This window comes from Strongyloides ratti (assembly GCF_001040885.1).
Source record: "Strongyloides ratti genome assembly S_ratti_ED321, chromosome : 2".
Classification (NCBI taxonomy): Eukaryota; Metazoa; Nematoda; class Chromadorea; order Rhabditida; family Strongyloididae; genus Strongyloides; species Strongyloides ratti.
In genome coordinates this window covers 15,110,571-15,134,137 of record NC_037308.1, presented here as the reverse complement: position 1 = coordinate 15,134,137, position 23,567 = coordinate 15,110,571, and the positions used below count along the sequence as shown (strand labels likewise).

Sequence of the window (23,567 nt, the reverse complement as noted above, 5' to 3'; positions counted from 1 at the left end):
CTATATCATCATACTTTTTTTTTATGTTACCTATAAATATAAAAGTACATTTTAATAAAATATAGATAAATGAATTTTTATTGAATATATTTTTTTTATTTTATATTTTTTTTCCTAAGTAAACTTAGTTTGCCACGTTTTTTTTAGTTAATGTATTTCATTTCAAACTATTTAAAGAATCCATTTATATTGTATAATAAATAGTTTCAATAAGAAATTTGTTTTTAATAATTATTTTCAAAAAGTATATGCAAATATTAATATATATAAATACTTTTTTAAAAATTGATTTTTTCTTATTTTATTATTTCTATGAAAATTAAATTTTACTAAAATAAAAATTTATATAGTATATTTTGCTATAAACTTTTAATATAACTATACTTTTGAACATTCGAGAATAATAAATTATTTTTGAAACTAATTTTAATTATTCTACTTCCACAACAAATTAACATAAATTACCAAATTATATAAAAATTTTTTTATTGTTATTGTTAACACATATTATTTTCCAGAGTTTAAATTTTGATTCAAGTTAATTAAAAATGTGTTTATATTTTATAATTGATATTTTAATTTTTTTTTTTTATGAAATCTTGATTCAAAAATATGTTAGTATATCATATATATTATAAATTTTATTTTATAATCAAAAAATTATTCGTAAAATTTTTTTATGAGTGGGAGAATAAATGATGATTAATTACATATCAATTTACGCTTCAAATGTTATAGAGAAGAAATAAAAAAAAAATTAAATAATTTTAGTTAAGAAATTGTATTATTTATTGATCAATTATTAAAGATCTACTTAGATAGAACAATGTTAAATTCTTAAAAATTCACAAAATATGTGGAAATTTTAAAATTATATATAGATTAAAAATCTTAGAATAAAAACTCGATAACTGAAACTTTAAATTATCAAAATACTTTGTTTTAATTAAAAAAAAATTTTTTTTATAATAGATCAAAAATTTATATATGATACATTTAAATAATTTGATTGAAATTAATATTATTGTTTGTAATTTGCCATTACTATCAAATAACTTAAGTTATATTTATAGTTTTGAAAATTATTAACAATTTTGCCATTTAATTTATTATAAACATTTGATAATTTTATTGTAAATAATATAAATAATTTTTTGAAGAAAAATTTAGATGTCTCATTTGTATTCAATTATTTTTCCAAGGTTGTGTTATTGTAAAATTTTAACACATATACTATGGGCTATTTCAGTGGATGAGTTTGACGAATGATATGATATTTAAATACATCTAGTATAAAACTTAATTTTTTCCTTAATTTCTTAAAAATCATATTATCCATAATCGTTAAAATATAAAAAAAAAAATTTTATTAAAAATATATAAACTTATATGTTTCAAAACAATTGGTGTTGTAATTTTTTAAAGTGGTTTAGAAAAATTAATTTACAAAATTATTCAAAGACATATTTAAGATTTTTATAAGTATTTATTATATTAAATGTACAATATAAATATGTTATTTATATCGAGGTTATATTAAATTTTTTATTACGTATTTTTTAAAAATGCGTATTATACAGAAAAATCGGATAACAGTGTTAATCATATTAAAAATTATCGTTTAAAATATTCAGTAAATTCTCTTAAAATATTAGAATAAATAAAAGTTTCAGTAAAAAACATTTTTTTTTGTTTTAAAGCTAAATCTTTTTTTATTAACAACATAATTATTGATGACTTAATAATATTATGAAAATGTTTTATGTTTAATAGATAATAATAATAAAAAAATTTTTGATATAATTAAAAACAGTGTCAATTAAAAAGCCTTAATAAAAAGGATATAAATAAATATATTAAATTATAAAAAAAAAATCTCCCTACATGAATTGTTTTTTGATGTTTTTTTTTTAAAAAAAATATTTAAAAATAATGTTATAGCTGTAATTATATACTTGAACTATTTTGTATTTGTACTATCACTTATTTTCTATCTACTTATCAAAAATACATTGTAGATAATATTTTTTTATGCACTACTTTTAAGATTAATATTATGTTATTTTTTATTTTGTTAAGTATTAAGCCTAAAATTTTTTAATTTTTTTTTTTTTTGCACTTTATAAGTTTATAAAAAAAAAGTATAGCTTTTAAAATTTTTAATCACAAATATAGAGTTTACACAAGATATTTTATTAAAATTATTTAGATTAACTATTTGCATTGTACTATTTTTACATTTTTCATTGCTTTTTTTAATAATGATAAATAATATGTATGTATATATATATCAAATATTCCATTTGAAATTAACAATTATTATTATAATATATTACTATCATACTTTTGATTATTATGTAAAATGCTCATATTGTTAAAAAAAATACTTATTATTTTAATTTGCTTTAATACAGCCTTGATAAATATATTTTTTGTATTAATTGCCATTTATTTTTTAAATAACTTTTACTTTTTCTTTAATGATAAAATTTCTTATCCAATAAAATATTGTTATTAAGTATAGGTTATAGGTAAGATAATATATAAAACATAATTAATGTTAGAAATTAATAAAAGAAAAAATAATAAAAACATTAACATTAAAAAAAAATCTATATTCTTACCATAAAATATAAATTTAAATTAGGTAAAGGTAAATTAAAAGATAAGAAGTAAAGATGAAAAATATTTTTTTATGTTCCTATCTATCTTTTTAACCTGTCATAATTATTTAATAATACAATAAATTTTGATAAAATACAAAAATCTCCTACAAAAAAGGAATAATGAATAGTATTATAAAAAAAAAAAGAATGATGTTGAAATCAAAAATATTCATTTTAATTGACAATCATGTTGAATGATGTTGTTAATATTATTAAGTAAATATTTGTTACAACGAAAAATTGTTTTGCAATTTTATTTACAAAATAACAAGAAAAATTTTTATTACCTTTGATAAAACATATGAAACATCAATGATTATTCTTAAAAATAAATAAACAAAATATAAAAAAATATTTTTTTTTGTTCTTTTATTTATAACAAACAACTTAATTTTAAAAATATATTAAACATTATTTAATAATACAAAAAATATAATTTCGATAATAAAAGTAAAAAAAATTTATTATTTTAAAAGAAATTATTATTTTATTTTTGTTTAAACTTTATTTTATCCTTCATTTTATCCTTCATAACTTTTTTTTTCCAAACAACAAATGTATAGTTATTTTTAAAATATTTACTAAAAAAATTTGTACTTTAGAAAAGTATAGATTTAAAATCATTAATATAAAAATGTTATTCTAAAATAATTACAATAAAAGTTGTCTATTTGTTATCCAATCATTATTTATAAGTTTTATTGTTATCAGAAACAAGTATTAAAGATTGATTAATAAAAAGTAATATTAACTTTAAAGTTTCATTTTTTTAACAAAAATAATTAAAAATTTTTATTTAATGATTGATATGCACGAAAAAAAAATGATAATAATACAATGAGTTTAGAAGAAAAGTATAAAAATATAACAAAAAAAAATGGATAAAGACTAGTTTAAAATAATTAAAAAATAAAATTAAAACTTTGTTCATTAAAAGAATGCGCTTTTTTTCTCTTATATTTAGAAATTAAGTTTTTTTAAAGGAGATCTAACAATACCATCAAGACGATCCTTTCCTTCTTCTGCCTCCAAAGGTACATTATCATTTCTAATTGTTGTCAAAATGACACGTTCTCTATTATCTGGATTAGCAAGAATTGGATTTGTAGCATCAACATTAGGCATAGTATCTGTTAATTTAATTACTTTTCCAAATCCATCACTTCCCTCATTAATTGGTTCTTCATTTTTTAATTTAAATTCAAAAGAAGAATCATTAGGTCTTTTTTCTTGTTTTGATAAATTATAAACTTTTTGAAAACCATCTACTGCAGCAGCAAAATTATCTGTTTCCTCTTTTTTTTCAACTAAAAAAGGTGATGGTAAAGTTGTTGTACTTTTTTTCATCTCTTCAGATGATGATGTTCCCCAACCTGGATAAAGTTTAGGATCTTTAACACATATTGGTACAGATTTTTTTTTACAACATGATTGTTCCCATAAACCTGTTGAGGTATCAATTTTAATACATCTTTTTCCTCTTCTAAATGATGGTCTTTTACCATAATTCCATTTTTCATAATTAAATGGTGAACCATCTGCATAAACATAATTAGGATTATTTCCAAATTGTGCAGCTCCAACCCATATATATTTACCAATACGTCTTCCTAATTCCCATAAAAATTGATTTTGTTCTAATGAATGAATTGAAGCAAGATGACCACCAATAAAAGCACAATTATATTCTCCAACATTCCATCCAGAAAGGGTATTTGAAACTTTATAACATTTAGAATCATGAGGTGAAAATATCCAACCATCTGGGCATCCACAAAATATACATTGTACTAAAACATATAATTAAATAATTAATTAATATTAAAAAAAAAACTTACAAATTGATAAGATAATAAAAGTAACAAAAATTAATTTCATTTTTTTTTGTTAATGTTAATCTCTAGTCAGTTATATGTCTACAATTATTAAAGACAAATATAAAAGAAATTTGTTGAAGAGAAAAGATTATAATGATTTTTACCCTTCCAACTACCGTCTTTATATAATAACGAAACTTAGAAGCAATTAAAGATAGTTCAAAGTTCTTACTAATATAATTAAAAACGTCCTAAAATGAATAAGGCTATTCTTTTGTTGTATACAAAAGTAATAACAAAAAAAAAGTAAAGAATAGGCGTAACATATTGGTATTATTAAAAATGTTTCTGTCCTTCATAACAACCCATTAAATAATTTTGATATATCTTTTCTTCAATACATATTTTTCATTTATAAAAATATTCGGGAATGATAGAAAAAAATATATAAATATATAACATAAAAATTTTGTCTCTTTTTATGGATAAGTAATACTTGTTGAAAAGATAGTTTCTTACAAATTTTAATGAATAGATCATCCGCCTCCGTTTTCCTATTAACATTTTTATTTTATATCATAAATAGAAATATATATATATTTTTTTTCAAGTAATAACTGTCTTATATTGTATTATTTTAAATGATTTATACAAACCAAATAATATGGTGAACATTTCTATTAATTTTTATTTTTTGCTAAAAAAAAAATAAAGGTTATCTTAAAATAGTTCCTTGTTAAATAACAACAAAAAAATTATTTATATATAAAAAAAAAAATATATAAATATTTTATTTTTAAATTTTCTTTAAAAGTATAATTTAATTTGTAATTAATTTGCAATAATCTATACAATATTGTAAGAATAATCTTCAATCATTTAAACAAAATATTATTAAAAAAAATTTTTTTATTTAAAATATTTTATGTGTATGCCTGTTAAACATCAAATTCTCGTATCATAAATTATACTTAAAAATGAATATACAGGAAAAGTTGTCTTTTTCTTAGAAATAAAATTATAAATGTCCTTGATCATCATATTTAAAAGAATTTTAACATTTAATTTTAAGTACAAAAAGTTTGACACTAAAAAAATTTGAAAGAATTGAAACATGATTTATTAAAATTTATAGTGATATATTATAAAATTAGCAAAAAAATTTTTTATATTATTTAATTTAATAATTGTGTATATTAAAACTAGTCTTGAATATTTTATAATTTTTAGTATTAACGGGTAATTAAAAGAATTCATAAATCATTATATTGATTATACTTTTTTTTTAATTTTAATTACTTTTTAGATAATTAAAATTACTAATGAAAAAAGGAAGTTTAAAATGTAGACATTTATTTTTAAGAAAATTTAATTTTTATAGTTATCATATTTTATAATTTACTTCCTTATATTTATCAAAAGTAATGAGAAATAATTTTTATTTCAAATATTTCAGCATTATTTTTATATATTTTATTTTAATAGATAAAGTAAACTTTAAAAACTAAAAAAAAAGAATAATAAAAGAATAAAAAATAACAAATTATGCAATTTCATTTTTTTAATTTTACAAATATTCATCTTTATTTTGATATGTTATTGAAGAATCATTAAATAATTCTTTATTTTCACCATATAAATCAATTATTTCAACAATACTTCTAATTTCTTCAATTTCTTTTTCAGTAAATTTTCTCTTAACTTGATGTTCTTTAATTGAAGATATTTCAGGTATTGAAAACTGATTTAATAAACCACAATTTTTTAAAAAATGAGTTATTGTAATATAGGGATCAGATACCTATAAAAATAATTTTTAAAGTAATATAATACTACTAATAAAGAAATTTTTTTTTATTATTTTTTAAAACTAAAACAGGAAGTAATTATTTTTGGGTAATCAAAGATCTTTCAAATTTTAGTTATAATACAATTAATGTTATATTAAAAAAAATGTCAACGAAATTATTCATATATACTAAATAAAACTTACAAATTGTTCATAATAAATAATATTATTAATAAAATACTTTTTATGTAACCTATAATCAAGTATTGATTTTGAGATCAATGTTAATGCCAATTGAAGAGGATTTTGTGGTTTAACACGATTAAGAATTGTTTCTTCAAATGATGTTTTCCATGTAAAAAATGTCATTATTTTTTTTAATTTTTTTCTCATAACTAATAATTCTTTTAATTGTTTATCTTTATAATCATGTTCTTTTAAATAATATAATATTGCTTGATCAATTTTATCTCTTCCATAAAAAGCATATAATATTGATGAAGTTGATGGTGAATGAATATAAGGAATTAATGATATACTTTCTGATGCCATTTCAATAATCCATATTTCATTACTTTTTTGATTTTTCATTATACATCTCATGACATTTAATAAAATTTTTTTACATTCTTCATGTGTTAAATTATCATTAGTATTAACTAATCTTAAAACACTATTTAATGATGAGTAATCTTTAAATATTTTAATTGTTTTGTCATCATGTTTTGGGGCTGGTATTAAATTATATAAAAGTGAAAGAAAATCATTAACACATGAAAAAGGCATATCATATAATATTATTGATTTTCCATTTAAATTTTTGATAATATTTGTTGTACTTAGAAAATCAGATGCATTTACTTTAGCTAAAAAAACTCCATTTTTGAAAGTGTACGTTGTGAAAGAACTATTTGATTGAAAAGTATATGATTGTGGGAGATAAATAAAGTAGGCGTAATAATTGTTAAGTGAATAAAAATGCCAATTATTTGATGAAATAATTTTATCATAACTTGTAAATGAATTAAAAAAACATATAAAATCAGTTTCTTTTGATGGATCAGTATGATAAAATTTGTATCTAAAATATGTTTGTTAAATAATATAAATAATTATAAAAAAAAAAAAAATTTGTTTTATGAATATCAGTTGAATAAATAGATATAGAAAAAATAAAATTTAAATATTAAAATTTACCTCATAAGAATATCATAAACTTTTACATCTTTACCATCATCCTCCTCTTTTTCTTGATATATTATATTTTTTAAAATCATCCATATTAATGATTCTATATGAATAATAGTTCTTATTATACGGAAAATGAGGTATATTATAATTTTTATAATAAAATATTGAAATAAAACTTCTTTCCCCATAATATTTTTATAAAACATTTTTAATTTCTATTTAATAATTTTCTTATATTATTATTGATAACCGAAAGAATATATATATAACTAAAGAATTTTATTGTATCTTTAGTTAAAATAATGATTTAAAAAATTTTTTTAAATATCTTCTATTGCTATCAAAAGCATTATTATATATCTATTAAATAAATCTTGTCTCTCTTTACAAAATCCGTGAATAATATCTTATACAATAAAAAAAAAAGATCGTTAAAATTATTCTTATTTACTTTAAGATAGTAATGATAAAACTGTGGTTAATAATAAATTGAAAAATTTTTCTTTCTTCTTACCTTAACTAATTTTACATTAAAGAGAGTTAAAAAGAAATTTCAAATTCTTTTTTTTTTTTTTCTACTAAGATAAGTTAAAATAAAATATTATAAATTAAGTATTAAATTATAAAATAAAAACGTCGAGATAAAAATTTTTAAATATTTGATTTAATTTTTTAGAAAAAAAATTTTATTATAATATATATTAAAATTATTAATATTATTAATCTGTTTTTCTGAAAAAAAAAATTTAAAGAATTCTTTAGTAAGTTTTGAGATAATAATATAAATTTTTGTAAATACTAAAATAAAGATAATTTATGTTATCAATAATCATTGTTCTTTTTATATATCATTTACCTCTTTGTATATTATATATACATATATAAATTAATATGAATGGCAGAATTTATTACTCTATTACACATTTGATAAATATTTTATTAACTTTTATTAAAAAAAGATTTAACATAAATTAGTTGGTATAATACTTTTATAATAACACCACATTCTTATTATCTTATTTCATATGATATTATAATTATATTATCATTATTTTCACTTGTATCTATATAACATTACATTATATATAAATATATATATATATATATATATATAAATGATAAGAAAATTAGAATGAAGAAAGAGGTTGAATGAAGAAAAGTAATTTTTAAAAATGTTTCTAAAGAGAATATTCTACAAACAAAAATTTAACCTAGGAAAGGAATTTTTTTTACTTTACACTTATTATAAGAAAAAATCGTTACATTTCTTATCTTTTTACCACTACTATCATCACATAACAATCATTAAAATTATAAAAAGAAGGAGCCGTTCATATTCTACCTACAATTATTTTATATATATATATAAATACAAATGTAAAATATATATTTAATATTATTTTATCATACCAACAAAATTTTTAGTATTTTAAATATTTTATGTAGATATGTATAGTATATATATTAAATAATCTTCTTTTTATCTGATTTTTTAATACTATATTAATAACATTTTAGCAAACCTTCCATCAATAACTAATATTAATATTATTTATTTGTTATATAAAGAATTAATAAAATGATTTTTAAATATGTAGAACGCTTATAAAGTTATAATACCTTTGAAAATTTTAATAGCTTTCTTTAAATGTAATATATTTCTATTTGTTGATTATATCATTATTTAATAGGTGAAATTTTTTAATAGTTTAATAACTATTTTATTAATTCAATAACTATAAAAAATAACTATATTTTCTTATAATCAAAAATATTTTTATAATTTTATTGGTAAATTTTATTATAACAGTTATTTTATGTCATCCTATAATTGATGTTTATATTAAAATCACATTTGATTTCTTATCATCATATATCCCAAAAAAAATAGTTGACGATAAAGAAATTGATAAATGTTTTCTATATATTAGATTTAAATGTCTATTTAAATAAATGTTGATAATTTTATTTTAAAAATAATATTATGGTAAAAAGATCATAATTTTTTTTTTTTTTAATATTTATGATATTGTTTATAGATATTGTATTATATTAAAATATTAAATTATTTAAAATAAAAATTTATTAATTGATAGTAAAAATAAAAAAAAATATTAATTATAAAAACATTATTAAATATTTTGAGAATACTATAACATTATAAGCACTTTGTATATGAATATTAAAAAAAAAAGGTAGCTAAATGTTAACATTTTTGTCATAAAGATCAGTAGTCAAAATAATATATTTTTGAATGTTGGATCCTTTTTGTTAATGTTTATATCATTTTCTATTGACTTTTGACTATTCACAAATTTTAAAAAGAAATGTTTTACTAAACATATTGGTAGAAAAATAATATATATATATATATATGCATATATTATATATTTATTTATTTGCTACTTTGTACATAAAAATTTAAAATGTGGAGATTTTTCTATTGAAAATTCCATGTCGTTGTATTATAATTTTAATAATAATAATATTAATGTTATATTATTAAATTATTATTTCACCACATTTAAAATAAAATGTTAAATATCTTTTAGGTATAAAAATGTTTCTCAAATACGTTTAATTATTAAAATGTTATATATATATATATATATTTAATTTTTTAGCATTTTATTGTACCACTGAAAAATACCACAAAATTTTTATCTATTTATATTTCAAACCAGTCATTAGTATTATTATATATAGAAAGAATGTCGTGAATAATTTGTTGATGTATGTATCTTTTTAATGATAAAATCATTCAATATAAGTTACCTAAACTATCCATTTATCAATTAATTTAATTTATATAATTAAAAAAAAAAACTATATTATATAAAAGTTTTTTTTTTTAACTTTTAGAAATATATAAAGCTAGAATGAAATTATAATTTAAATCACCCTATTTTTTTCAAAATTTAATATTATATATTTATATATGTTTTAACATACATACTGTCACATTTAGAATCTAGAAAAAGAATTATCATGTACATTTTCTTAATTCTTTAACACTTTCAAATACCTTTGAAAAATGTATTATTTATATATTTTTAAAGAAAGTAATAGCGTACATTTTTTTTTCTCCCAACATCTTTTGGATTCTCTGCTTTTTTTTTGAAAATAGTTTTTGTTAACATAACAGTTGAAAGATAGCTTCTTACTAGTTTATGTATACTTTTTTTATCAATCTTTAAATAAGTATAATCTTAGGAGTGGCGTTATTTTGTAATGACTGAGTCTAAATTCATATCACACACCTTTATTTCGTAATACTTTTATAGTTAAAATGATATTTAACTTTTATTAAAATATCTATATTATTATATATTTTACATTAAATGTTTTATCTAATAATTTAACTTTTTTTTTTTTATTTTTCATATTAATCGAAATAAATATATAAATATTTGACTTTTTTTTTTGTTTTTCTTAATTATTTAGAAAAACTATTAAGTGTATGATTTATTATCTTATAAAATAATGGAGGAAAATGTATATATACATATACATTATATTTTTTTAAACCAAAAATAAATTTATAAATATAAAATATCTATTGTTACACAATGTTTTATTATTTTTTAACGATTGAAGTGTTTAATATTAACTTGCAGCTATATTATATAAATATTTTTAAAAAAAAATTTGGTTTATGAAGACAAAATATTTAATTAAGAGAGTTTATTGGTCGTCAAAGAGAGAAGTGCGAGGTGAAAGAGAAAATAGATACACTTTAAATTTCCATGCATATGTTGGTTTGGTAGTATATTATCATTTTTCAATTAAACAAAAATGTAATCAAAATATGGTTATGTTTGAAAAAATGTGATATATTTTCAAATAACTGATAGATTTTGTCATTTTCAGTATATACGTGTATTTTTTTTTTAAAATAAAATAGAAAACAGAATGATTTAAATGGTAGTTTCTTTCAACAGTATGTCTATTTCATTCATATGGAAGATGGAAAATTTAAAGAAAATAAATATTTTAAAATATTTATATTAAGATTGAATAAGAAGGTGATATTATTGTTGTAAAATATTTATTTCATATATATTGACAATACACTCCTTTTCGTTTGCTAATATTTGTTTCTAGAAAATATAGGAAATGAATAAGGAGAATATTGTTGATAGGTTAAATGATGTCAGTATTATTTTATTTTAATACTTTATAAATTTATATATATTATTTTTTTTTGTTTTGAAATTATATTATTTAACAAATATAATATTAAATTTATTTTCAATTATTTCAAGTAAGTTTATATCATATTTAATTACATTTTATCAATATAAACAATAATCAACTCTTTTTATTTTCTCATTTTAAGAAGAATACTTCATATAAATATATATACAAATGCTTCATCCAAATTATTTGAAAAACTTCTAATCATCAATATATATATATATATATATATATCGAAAACGAAAAGTCATTCTCTACAAAATGAATAATCTTGAATTTCAAGTTATATTTGCACATAACTATACATAAACGATACGTTATGTTAAGTTGATTGACAAGAACGGAAAACTTTATTATATATGTATTTTATTTTTAAATATTATTAGAAATGTTATTTTAAAATTATATGTATATATATACTATTGTAAAATATTTGCTATTTACCTTTTTTTTATATAAAAATTAATGATAGTTTTTTGATAATTAAAATAATTTACATGATTATATTTTTAAAAACAATAGTTATTTTTAAAATACAATCTAATGTTATAAAATGTTTTGTGGTTTTAAATATTAATTTATATTTTATATAACATTCAAGTTGATAGATTTTTTTTTTTTCAAATCAATTTTTTTTAGTATTGAATTTGATGTAAGATCAATGATGGTTAAAGAAATTAAAAGAGACCAAATATTTGACAATATATGTTATTATTGAATGTCGTTTGAGGTGAAATTTGTAAGTAATAAATATGGTCCACAAATATTTATATTAATGCAAAAGAAGGAGAAATAAATAGTGTATACATATGTATATTAATGACAATAAAATGCTTAGTTAACATTAATAAAATTTTCTTATTAAAATATAATAAAATAATTTTTATTTTATAATTTACCTAAAAAAAAAATAAATTTCTATTAATATTTTTATAATATTAAAAAAAAAATAATTTAATTTATTGGTATATTTCTTTTATTAAATTATCTTTATCATACCTCAAATCTCCTTACCTATTTATCGATTCCTTATATTGACCTTCGTTTATCATATGCCCTTTATTCCTCACAACTGACAGCCGGTTTAATCAAAAGTTTTTTTTTTTTAAAATAGACATGTTCACTTTTATGGATTGTTTATATATAAATATATTTTAAATAAAATTAATTTTTTATCCTAAATTAAAATCAAATTAAATTTAAAATATTCATTAACCTAAAATATAAATTCTTACAACTATTATTTTATTATATTTTATACTAACTATTGTATATAAAATTACCTCAGCAATATTTTTGTAATAAAAATGAAAAAGAAAGAATTTTAGAAAAATAAAAACTATTTTTACTCTTCACTAGTCAATTTAACATAACTATTTTTTTTTTGTATATAAACTAAAAATTTTAGTTTATTTTGTATTATAATAATATTATGTAAGAACTAGTTTCAGCAAAGTGTTGCTGTTATTAAATACCTATAATTAAAATATGTCTTATTATTTTATAAAATAAAACATATATATATATAATATAATATAATAATTAATTTTTAAAAAAATTTTTTATTTTTTTTATTATTTATAATATATTTTTTTTTAATCTACATTCTAGCAACATTTGTCATAATTGCCTAAAAGAAATTTGTTATCATTTAATAATCTATATAAATTAAATTTACCTGTTCTAAAATTCTATATAATTTTCCCCATACATGTATTTTACATTCTTTCATATTATTGTCTCCCATAATAATTGTTAATGCATATATCAAAGCATTATTAAAAGCTTTTCTAAATACCATAGGACATATTGTAATTAAAGCATGATTAAAAGTAAAATCAGTTAATAATTCTGGTAAACTAGCAAAACCATCTGCAAAAGAGTAATGTTGTATTGCTATTTGAAGACCATAAATAAGTTGATGAGATATTTCTTTAATCTTTTTATATTCTTCTTCCATATCAGTTGGTAATTCTATATCCATATTTTTAAGTATCACTATATATTTAAATTTCATTCTATTATAGATAAGATCACCTATCTTATCAAGACCATACATTTCAATCTTTTCCCAATCATTTGTTATCGTTAACATATCATCTATTGTGATTGCTGTTTTAAGATAGGTATGTCTTTGTAAAGCAACTCCATATGACATATTTTCTTTTAATTCTTCAAATAATGCATTCCATGATTCTTCTATTTTTTTATCAATTTCTTCTGTTGTATTAACTAAAAGTTTTTTAGCTGTAATCATAAAATAAGTATGAAATAATTCAAAATGTGGTTCAAATGCTTCATAAAAAAAATGATATGAACCAAATTCTCTTATTACTTTAATTAAAGATTTATAATCATCAACATTATCCATCATTATAGTTATAGCTGCTTGAACTGTAGATATATGATTATTAAATTTATGTTCATTATTAATTTTTAAGTTTGCTGTTATATATGTTGAACTGTCTTGAAGAACACCTGAACTTATAACTTGTTTAACATCTTCATCTAATGATTCTGTATCATCTTCAACATTATTTACTTTTATTGTTTCAAATGGTTTTGATGTTCTCATAAATATCCAATAAGGTTTTAAATGTGGATGTTCATCAATTATATTTAAAAATGTTTGAGCAATTATTGTATGCTATAATTAAAAAAAAAAACTTAAAAATTATTAGTAACTTTTTTTTTTTATATTAAAAAATATTATAATACTTTTTGATAAGTAAGTATATATTTATCAATTATATTTATAAAGAATAAATATTAAAAAAATAATTAATATTGATAAGATATTACCTGCATATTAACTTTAAATAATTGAATCCAATGAGCTCTTGCTATATAAAATAATTTTTTTTGTTCATCATATTGAGTAAATTCATCATATTTCTTTTTAAATATAGCCATAATTTTTATAATATTAGCAATATAAAAATTTTTTTTTAGTATTTTAAAATTATAACTTTCTTATCTGGATTTTTATTTTTATATAAAATGATATATACATATAAATATATGAATATTTTGTTTATTAAAATTCATATGAACTAGAATTTAAAAAGCATTTGATAGATGACGGAAATTTATGCTAACGTGCATCTTATGGTTTAAAAATTTTTATCATTTGACTTGTTATTATGAGAATGATTATATATCAATTCTTTTAAATAATTTTAATGTATTATATTATATTTTTTTTTAAAAGTATACATCTTAACTACTTTTGATTACATTTTAAAATAATATTTAATGTTTATTTGATATTTAATTAACATTTAACAAATTTTTAAATAAGAAATAAGGTTGTTTATGGATAAGAGATGTTTGCTTTAAACTTCTCTGACGTCACAAAATTTTTATTAAAGTAACAAATTTTTAACAAAATAAAAACAAATAATGTTATTTAATGTACTTGTAATTAATTCACTATTTTTATACAAATCTTACTACATTACAATTACTTTCCTTCATAGTATATTAAATTAAAAACAAACTAATATTAGTTAATAAGTTAAAAAAATAATCTACTGTTATTATGTAATCTTTCTTTACATATATCTTTATCCAGCTTATCATTTCTCACAAATAATGTGAACAGTTTTCTTGTTTTATGACGTAACATTTAAATAATCTACTTTTCCATGTAATAATACAAATTTGATCTCTAACTTTTTTAAAAATTTTATTAAAAGATAATCGTATCATAATATCATACAATAAAAATTTTAATAAAAAAAAAATATAAATCATTTAATAATGTTATTAATTTTTGTTACATATTTATTAAAATTTTTATTGATCTACACATAAATAGAAATATTAAAATCAAAACTTTTATAGAAGAAAAAAAAAGAAATAATATCAAAAGTTTAATAATAATATTGATAATAATATTTTTTCGATTTTTTTTCTGAGAAAATAATATATTACAATATTTTTCTTTTAATTTTTTTTGAATATTTTATATTATAATTTTCCACATCTTTTTTAATTTTTATTGATGTTATATTATCATGCTCATTCATAAATAAAAAGTCAAAATTTTTTTATTTATTTCGTGACCATTTAAAAATATATTTAAAATTTCTAATTGAAATATATCATGAAAATTACTAATAATTTATCACCATATTTCTTTAGTCGAATGCTGGGAGGAAATAGACAGCAGGATATAAAAAATCTTCAAAATGAAAAAGCTGAGTTAAGAGCTCAGTTGGAAAGAGAGCAAAATGAGAAACAAGAACTTTTTACACAGGTACTTATCACAATATTTTTTCTTTTATAATTTGCTACCTTTTCGGTATCATCAAAAAAAAAAAGATTTTTCTTGTCTTCTTTTTTGTCATTAATTAAATATTTTTTTAGATGAATGTTCTTATTGCGGAAGTTGCCGAAATGGATACAAAATTACAAGTGGCAGAGATGTCAAAAAATAGTTATGAATTAAGGAGAGATGAAATAGAAAGTGAACTTCAATTGTTATTACTTGAAAAAAAAAAGTATGAGAATGAAACTCAAAAATATAAAATGGATTTAGATTTAAAAGAAGAACAAATTGAAAATATTAAAAAAAAATATGAAGAAGAGAAGAGAGAACTTGAAAAAGATATACAAATGAAAACTGCAGCACTGCAAAGTTTAAAACTAGCTAAACAAGAAAAAAAAGAAGATTCAGATAAAGTATTAAAATTAACAAAAGAAAAAGGTGAACTAGAAATAGAAGTTGAACAATTACAAAAAGAAATAGAAAGAAAAAACAAAAATATTTCTAGTAATGAAAAACAAATTTTAGATTTAGAGGAAGGAATAAAATTAAAAAAAGAAGAAGTTGATCAACTGGATAGTTTAATACAACAAAAAGAAAATTTATTAATTGAAGCAAAAAAAGAAAGTAATATAATTAAAGAAAAACTAAAAAATTTTGAATTTGATAAAAAAACATCTGATGAAGTAATAAAAAATTTAGAAGAAAAACTTGAGTCAATGAAAGAGGAACTTCACAAAAAATTACAGAATGATGATGATAATGGTAAAGAAAAACTTGAATTGTTGTCGAAGATAGATAAGTTAGAAGAACTAGTTCAGATTGGAAATTTAGAAAAACGTGAATATGAAAGTCAACTTAAAAGTAAAGAAGATGAAGTAAAAAATTTAGTAGGTGAAAAAGATAATGCTATAAAAAAACTTAATGATAAGATTGTTGAATTAAAAGATTTAATTGAAGCTAATGAAAAAAAAATTATACATTTAGAAGAAGAAAAAAAAATAACAACCAAAAAAATGGAAGAAATGGAAACAAAAAACGATGAAAATAAGTTATTATTAAAGAATAAAAATGGTGAAATTTTATTATTAAATGAGAAAATAGAAAGTACAAAAACAGAAGTGCTTGAAAATAATGATCGTGTAAATAATTTTGAAAAAGAGATAAAACAATTAAATGAAAAGTTATTAAAACTTACAAAAGATTATGATGATTGTAAAGTTGCTTTAGAAGAAGAAAAATCTAATAAGGCACATTTAATAGAAAATGAAAAAAAAGAAAAAAAAAAGTTGTTGAAAAAAGTAGAAGATTTAGAGAGAGAGATAATTGAGAAAAAAAATGAATGGATGGAAGAGAGAGAAAAATTGAAAAAAGATATAGAAGAACAGTTACAAAAGATGATTAAAATTGCTAGTGAAAATGAGATGTTAAAGAATGAAGTTAAAAATGATGCCAAATTAGAGCAGGTAAAGAAAGATTGGGAAGAGAAGGAGAAGATACTTCAAATGAGTTTGCAAAAACTTGAAAATGAAGCGTTATCTCAAAAGAAGGATCTTGAAAGTCAAATAAATTTTTTGAAGAATGAATTAACCAGTGTAAATAAGGTAAAAGATGAAGAAATTCATAATTTACGAGAAGAGAATGCTACTAACTTTGATTTGGTTCAAAAACTTTCCTCTAAAAATGAACTCTTAACATTAGAATTAAATTCTGAAGATAAAGTAAAAGCAATTAAAGAACAATATGATCAAAAAGAATTATCATTAATTGAAACGCATAATATTGAATTACAAAAGTACAAAGATATTGCTGAAAAAAATGAAAAAATGAATGAAGAAAATCATAATCTTATTAATACACTTAAAGAAGAAATAAATAAACTTAAAAATGAAAATGAGAAAAATTTTAGCCTACTAGAAAAAATTTCATCTGAAAATGAACAATTAAAAATAGAACTTAAAAATGAAGATAAAATTAATAATGTTAAAGATGAATTTGAAAAACAACAAAATGAATTATTAAATTCTCATAATAATGAAATTGAAAAATTAAAGAAGATAATTGATGATCAAAAATTAGTTATTAAAACATTAAATGAAGAAGCAGCAAACTTTGGTGTTGTTATGAAAAAGATGAGTATTGAAAATGAAGAATTAAAACATGAAGCTATAAATGAAAGTAAAATAAATAGCGTAAAAAATGAATTTGAGAAAAAACAAATGAAATTGTTAAACACTCATACAGAGGAGGTAGAACAATTGAAAAAAATAATTGAAAAACAAGAATTAGATATTAAAATATTAAGAACAGATGCAGATAATGTTGATAGTATTATGAGAAAATTAAGTGTTGAAAATGATGAATTGAAAAAAACAGTAAAAGGTTTAGAAAATATTAATGAATTAAAAGAAGAGTATACAAAAAAAGAAAATATTGTAAATAATAATTATTCCTTAGAAATTGATAAACATTTGGCACAAATCAAAGAAAAAGATTTAGAAATTGAAAAACTTAAAGAAGAACTTTCAGAAAAAGAAAATTATGATAAAATGTTACAAGAATTACATGAACTAAAAGAATCGTTAGTTAAATCAAAACTTCAATTAAAAAATTTAGAAGAAGAAAATACAAAATTACGTGAACAGTATGTATCTGATGAAGAGATAGTTGAATTAGAATCAGAACTTTCAGAAGTTAGAACAGAATTAGAAGAACGTGAAAAGGAAATTGTTAAATTAAAAGAAATAGTATCTAAAAAAGAGATTGAATGGAAAGAATTGTTAGAAAAAGAAGCTCTTAGATATCGGGAGTTATCAAAAGATAAGAGAGATCTTGAATTAGAAATGTCTAAATTAAGAGATGAAAATCATACATTGAAAAATGAATATCAATCAAATCATATCATTAATAATTCTTCTTCAAATAACATTGTATTATCAGAGAAACAAAATAGTGCCGGTCAAAATTTATCACAATACAAGAGAACGATGTCTTCAATGACGACAATGTCAGTCAAATCTCTTCATGCTTTTCAATATGATGGTGATGATATTAATGTATACAAAGATTATATTCAGAAGTATGTTTTACCTTTATCATATTATATATTTAACAAAAATTTATTAAAAAGGAATTTTTTTTTATTCTATTTTTTAACACAGATATTATTCTCTAGATAATTTATTTACTTTCCCTTTTATGTAATCAAATTTCAATTCTTTTGTGTATTTAATATAAATTTAATACATATCTAATTATCGGTAATTGGCCTTTGAACATAGATCATAAGTACAATATCGGAAGTTTTTTTAAATTGTAATGAACTTATTATTATAAGTGTTTATATTACATAAACTTTGTCGTTCATTCTTTTATGAAACAGTAGTTAGGATTAAACAAATCACTTCCGGTATCTCTTTTAAAAAATTATAAGTACCTATACCTTAATTATAATTTTTCTTTTATTATGACATAATATTATCCTTAAAATTATGTTTACTTATTATTTTTTAAAACTTTTTAAAACATTTGAAATTAATAATAATATTATTATTATATATAATTTTTTTTTTATTATTATAGACAAATACGATTGATTGCTGTTTTGAGAAAAAAACTTCAAGGAACGAAAAAATAAATAGAAGAAATATTTAATTTTTAATCAAGAAATATATTTTTTCACTATAAATATTTTGTTAATTTTATAAATAATTATCTTATTTATCAATATTTATGTTATCATATAAAAACAAAAGTATATAAAAAGTTTTTATCAAAAAATTTTCAATCGTTTTTTTTTTTTGTTATTTCACCCCTTAATCACATGAATGTTATACCTTCCCTTATTTCTATTCTCAATTATATATATATATATATATATATATATATATATATTCTCATCTTCAACTATACCAAAAAGTCTAAGTCATCTCAATACTGTGTAAATATTGACATAAGCGAATTTAAATGAGGAATAGAAGGGTGTGATAAAAGAAAATTATCGAGGTTAAGTCTTTTGCCAGTATATGACGATAGTGATGATTGTGATGATGAAGATATTCATTCATATATATACGTATTTTATAGGCATCATTTACTATGAGAGAATGTTAGAAGACAATTGTTATTGAAAAAAATTTTTAGAAGAAAGAGAAGAAGATTATAGTATATATGTATATATAGAATACCCATAAATATATTTATTATATTTATATCACTGGGTACACACATATATATATTCATTGATACTCTTCACGTACAACCACGAGATTTTTATGATAATAAAAAAGAGAAAAATTTAAAGTTAAAAATAGAATTTGATTGATTTTAAAAAGAATAAGTTTTATAGCAAATAGTTAAAAAAAAAAAAATTTTTTTTTAACATAAGCTAATACATATATTAGTGTGATTTCATTTTGTTTTTGTATTAAAAAAAAAAGAAGATTACTGTAAAATCGTTGACTTATAGAAGGCAAAATAAAATTATTAGATTATATAATCTAGGTAAAGTAAAAATTAAATTTTTTTTTTATAGTAAATATAAAAAGAGTAAATGATTATATAAAATATTATTTATTAAATTTAATAAAAAAAAATTATTAAAATTTTTAATATAATAAAATAAAAAATATTACATAAACTGTTAACAACAAGGTAAGAAAAGGTTTTTTAAAGAAAAATTGATACTAAATTTTTCTTCTATCGTTTTACTCTTAAATACAATTATCCTCCCAACTTGATACACAAAGTCTGTTTTAAAAGCTAATATTTGTGTTTTCTTAAAAATATATGAAAATTATATTTACAATGTATTTACGCATCCTAGAAATTCTTTTTACAAATTTATTGATACATTTATATTTGTACATCAATTTCAATTAATATTTTATACACTTAAAAAGTATACATTCAGCTTCTTATTGACATTTCTCATTTTAATTTTTTCTTTAATTAAAAAAAAAAACTTTTTTTTTTGTTATTATTTGTATAATATAAAATATTTTAACACCTTATACAATTTTATAAATTGAATAAGATTATGAATAACTTTATAATAATATAATAACAATTGTTTAATTATTAATTAATATTTATTTATATAAGATATTTATAAACTTTTTTTTTTTCACATACTCACATTAATCTATCCTGCTGTTCGTGATTGCAAATAATAAAGTTCATTTATAGTATAATAATTAAAATTTTTAAAGATAATATTGTTTGTTTTAATCATCTATATTTCATTACTTATTAAAAGTTAAAAAAAAATTAATATTTCAAGCTGTGATTTGACATTCTCTTAAACAAAAAATACATAATATACTATTCAATTAATTTATATTATATATTACTTAAATTTTAATTGAACTTTATAAAAAAAATATTTAATAATAATAAAAAAAAGATTTTATTTTCAATAACATATATATATACTTAATATTTACAAATAAATTCTTTCAAGTAATTAAAAAAACATTTCCAAGATATGATTATATTATAGTTATAAAAAAAAAATAAATGATACTGGGATAGGTAAAATTAATATGCCTTGAAACATAACTTATAATATAAAATGGAATAAAAACAAAAAAAATTTATAGTAACTTGAAAGAAGATAACAGGAACTAGTATTATTAAAAAAAAAACAGATATAGTTATTTTTTTTTATAATAATAATATTTTTTAATTTTTTTTTTTTTGTTAATTTTTAAAACAAGTAATTGATTATATATATATAAATATATATTATGAAAAGTAAAATTATAGTTGAATAAAACGATATTTAAAAAAAAAAGATTAAAATTTTAATTTTTAAAGACTTGATTGTTGATTATTGATACTTCCATTATCATTATATAAACTTTGTGTATAACTACTATAATCTAATACATTGCCACTATTCATTGGTGTAAAATATTGTATTTGATTTCCTGTTGTATAAAGATTATTTTCAAAAAATGTTTTAGAATCCATTAATGAATCTATAGTTAATTGACTTGCAGATGTATTGACAGTATTACAAAAACCACCACCTATCGTTGTTGTAGGAGTACAATATAAATTTTGAAATGATGTTGGATTTGTATATTGTTGATGTTGTTGTTGTTGTGGATAGGTAGTCGATGACATCTGTGGTAGGGATGCTGCTGAGGAGATGACAGTTGTTGGTGATGTTGAGATTACCGTACCAATAGGTTGAAGGATGGTAGTGGCTGACTCGGATTTCAGTTGTTGTGGAATAATTGAGGCTAATTGAGTACCGGGAGAATTTGTTGTTGATATATTTTCAATATTTGAAGATGGTGATGCTGTTGTTGGAGAGTTATTGAGATTATCTACTTCTTGTTTTGTTGATATCATCCTATCATCTTTTAATGTTACTTCTCTTTGTTGTTGTTGGTCCTCTCTAGGTGAGGCATTTGATGATGATCTAATAATTCTTCTATTTCTTTTTGCCTCCTTATCTTGTAGTTTAAATCGTTTTTGTCTTCTTAAATAACAACCATTCTCAAACATATTACCACATAATTGATGAAGTGTCCAGAATGAACCTTTACCTGGTCTATCAGGTGTACGGGGAACTTTAACAAAACAATCATTGAAAGATAAAGAATGTCTAATACTATTTTGCCATCTTTGTTGATTTTGTCTATAGTATGGAAATAAATCCATAATCCAGTTATATATTTCACTTAAAGTTAACATTTTACTTTCACTTCTTTGTATAGCCATTGTAATTAAACTAATATAACTATACGGTGGTTTAGCTTGCCCATAACCATTTTTCTTAATTCTAGCTAACTCTGCAGCTGTTAAAGTTTGCTCACCAGACTTAATGTTAGTTGTTGAGGTAAAACTATTATCGCTATTATTACTATCAGTCCTACTTTGTTCAGACATATCAATATTACTATGAGTCATACTATTTAAAGTTTGTCCATTTTGAAAGAAGGCAGGATTTGTTTGAAAAGCACCATAATTAGTACCATTTGTGGTTGTGTATGGTGTAGTATAGGCAGCAGTTACAGGATTGTATGGATATGTATAATTACTATATCCATTTAATGCTGCAGTTGAGTATGAAGGCATCATTGCGGCTGTTGTATAATCTTGACCAGCCATTATATATATATAGATATATATATATTCTAAAATATATTTATTTAAAATTTAAAAAAAAAAAATTAATAATAATTAGTAAAAACAAAAAGAAAAAAAAAAACTAATTTAAAATATTTATCTATAGGTATATATTTTTCATTATATATTAATATATAAAGAATTTTTTTATTTTTTTTAATATTCATTGATGATTAAATATTAAAGAGTATGATGATGTCTAAAACATTTTGATAGAGATAATTTTTAACTAATAATAAAAAAAAATGGAAAAAGGCGTAAAAGAATAATATGTTTATATATGGAGAAGGAGAATGAGAAAAAAAAAATAAAATTAAAAACATCATAAGAATGAAAAAAAAAGGGTTAAAAAAAAATATATAGTTCTGGAAAAATTTATATATAATATTTTCTATTTATCATGTAAACAGTATGTATCACTATAAATATTACTATTATTATCCTAAAAACAATAATAAGTAAGGCAAAAAAACAGTATATTATTAAGGGCAATGTAT

At 18.9% G+C, this 23,567-nt stretch overlaps 5 protein-coding genes across 5 annotated transcripts; 1 reads left to right on the top strand and 4 right to left on the bottom strand.

The window, feature by feature from the left end:
- Positions 1-3,626: 3,626 nt before the first annotated feature.
- Positions 3,627-4,544, bottom strand: SRAE_2000479900 (C-type lectin domain and C-type lectin-like domain and C-type lectin fold domain-containing protein; the record flags this gene model as incomplete). The annotated part of the gene is made up of 2 exons (XM_024643725.1): positions 3,627-4,456; positions 4,505-4,544. The coding sequence occupies 2 exons, from the start codon at positions 4,542-4,544 to the stop codon at positions 3,627-3,629; spliced, it is 870 nt and encodes a 289-aa protein (XP_024509364.1).
- A 1,506-nt stretch (positions 4,545-6,050) lies between these two features.
- SRAE_2000479800 (Hypothetical protein) lies at positions 6,051-7,669 on the bottom strand (the record flags this gene model as incomplete). The annotated part of the gene is made up of 3 exons (XM_024643724.1): positions 6,051-6,284; positions 6,477-7,353; positions 7,470-7,669. The coding sequence occupies 3 exons, from the start codon at positions 7,667-7,669 to the stop codon at positions 6,051-6,053; spliced, it is 1,311 nt and encodes a 436-aa protein (XP_024509363.1).
- A 5,591-nt stretch (positions 7,670-13,260) lies between these two features.
- Positions 13,261-14,573, bottom strand: SRAE_2000479700 (Globin-like domain and Globin, structural domain-containing protein; the record flags this gene model as incomplete). The annotated part of the gene is made up of 3 exons (XM_024643723.1): positions 13,261-13,290; positions 13,339-14,307; positions 14,463-14,573. 3 exons carry the CDS (start codon positions 14,571-14,573, stop codon positions 13,261-13,263), a joined length of 1,110 nt encoding a protein of 369 aa, XP_024509362.1.
- A 1,195-nt stretch (positions 14,574-15,768) lies between these two features.
- SRAE_2000479600 (Hypothetical protein) lies at positions 15,769-19,567 on the top strand (the record flags this gene model as incomplete). The annotated part of the gene is made up of 3 exons (XM_024643722.1): positions 15,769-15,921; positions 16,032-19,009; positions 19,513-19,567. 3 exons carry the CDS (start codon positions 15,769-15,771, stop codon positions 19,565-19,567), a joined length of 3,186 nt encoding a protein of 1,061 aa, XP_024509361.1.
- Positions 19,568-21,741: 2,174 nt separating this feature from the next.
- On the bottom strand, positions 21,742-23,052 carry SRAE_2000479500 (Protein fork head; the record flags this gene model as incomplete). Its single annotated transcript, XM_024643721.1, has 1 exon — positions 21,742-23,052. One exon carries the CDS (start codon positions 23,050-23,052, stop codon positions 21,742-21,744), a length of 1,311 nt encoding a protein of 436 aa, XP_024509360.1.
- Between the last annotated feature and the right edge of the window lie 515 nt (positions 23,053-23,567).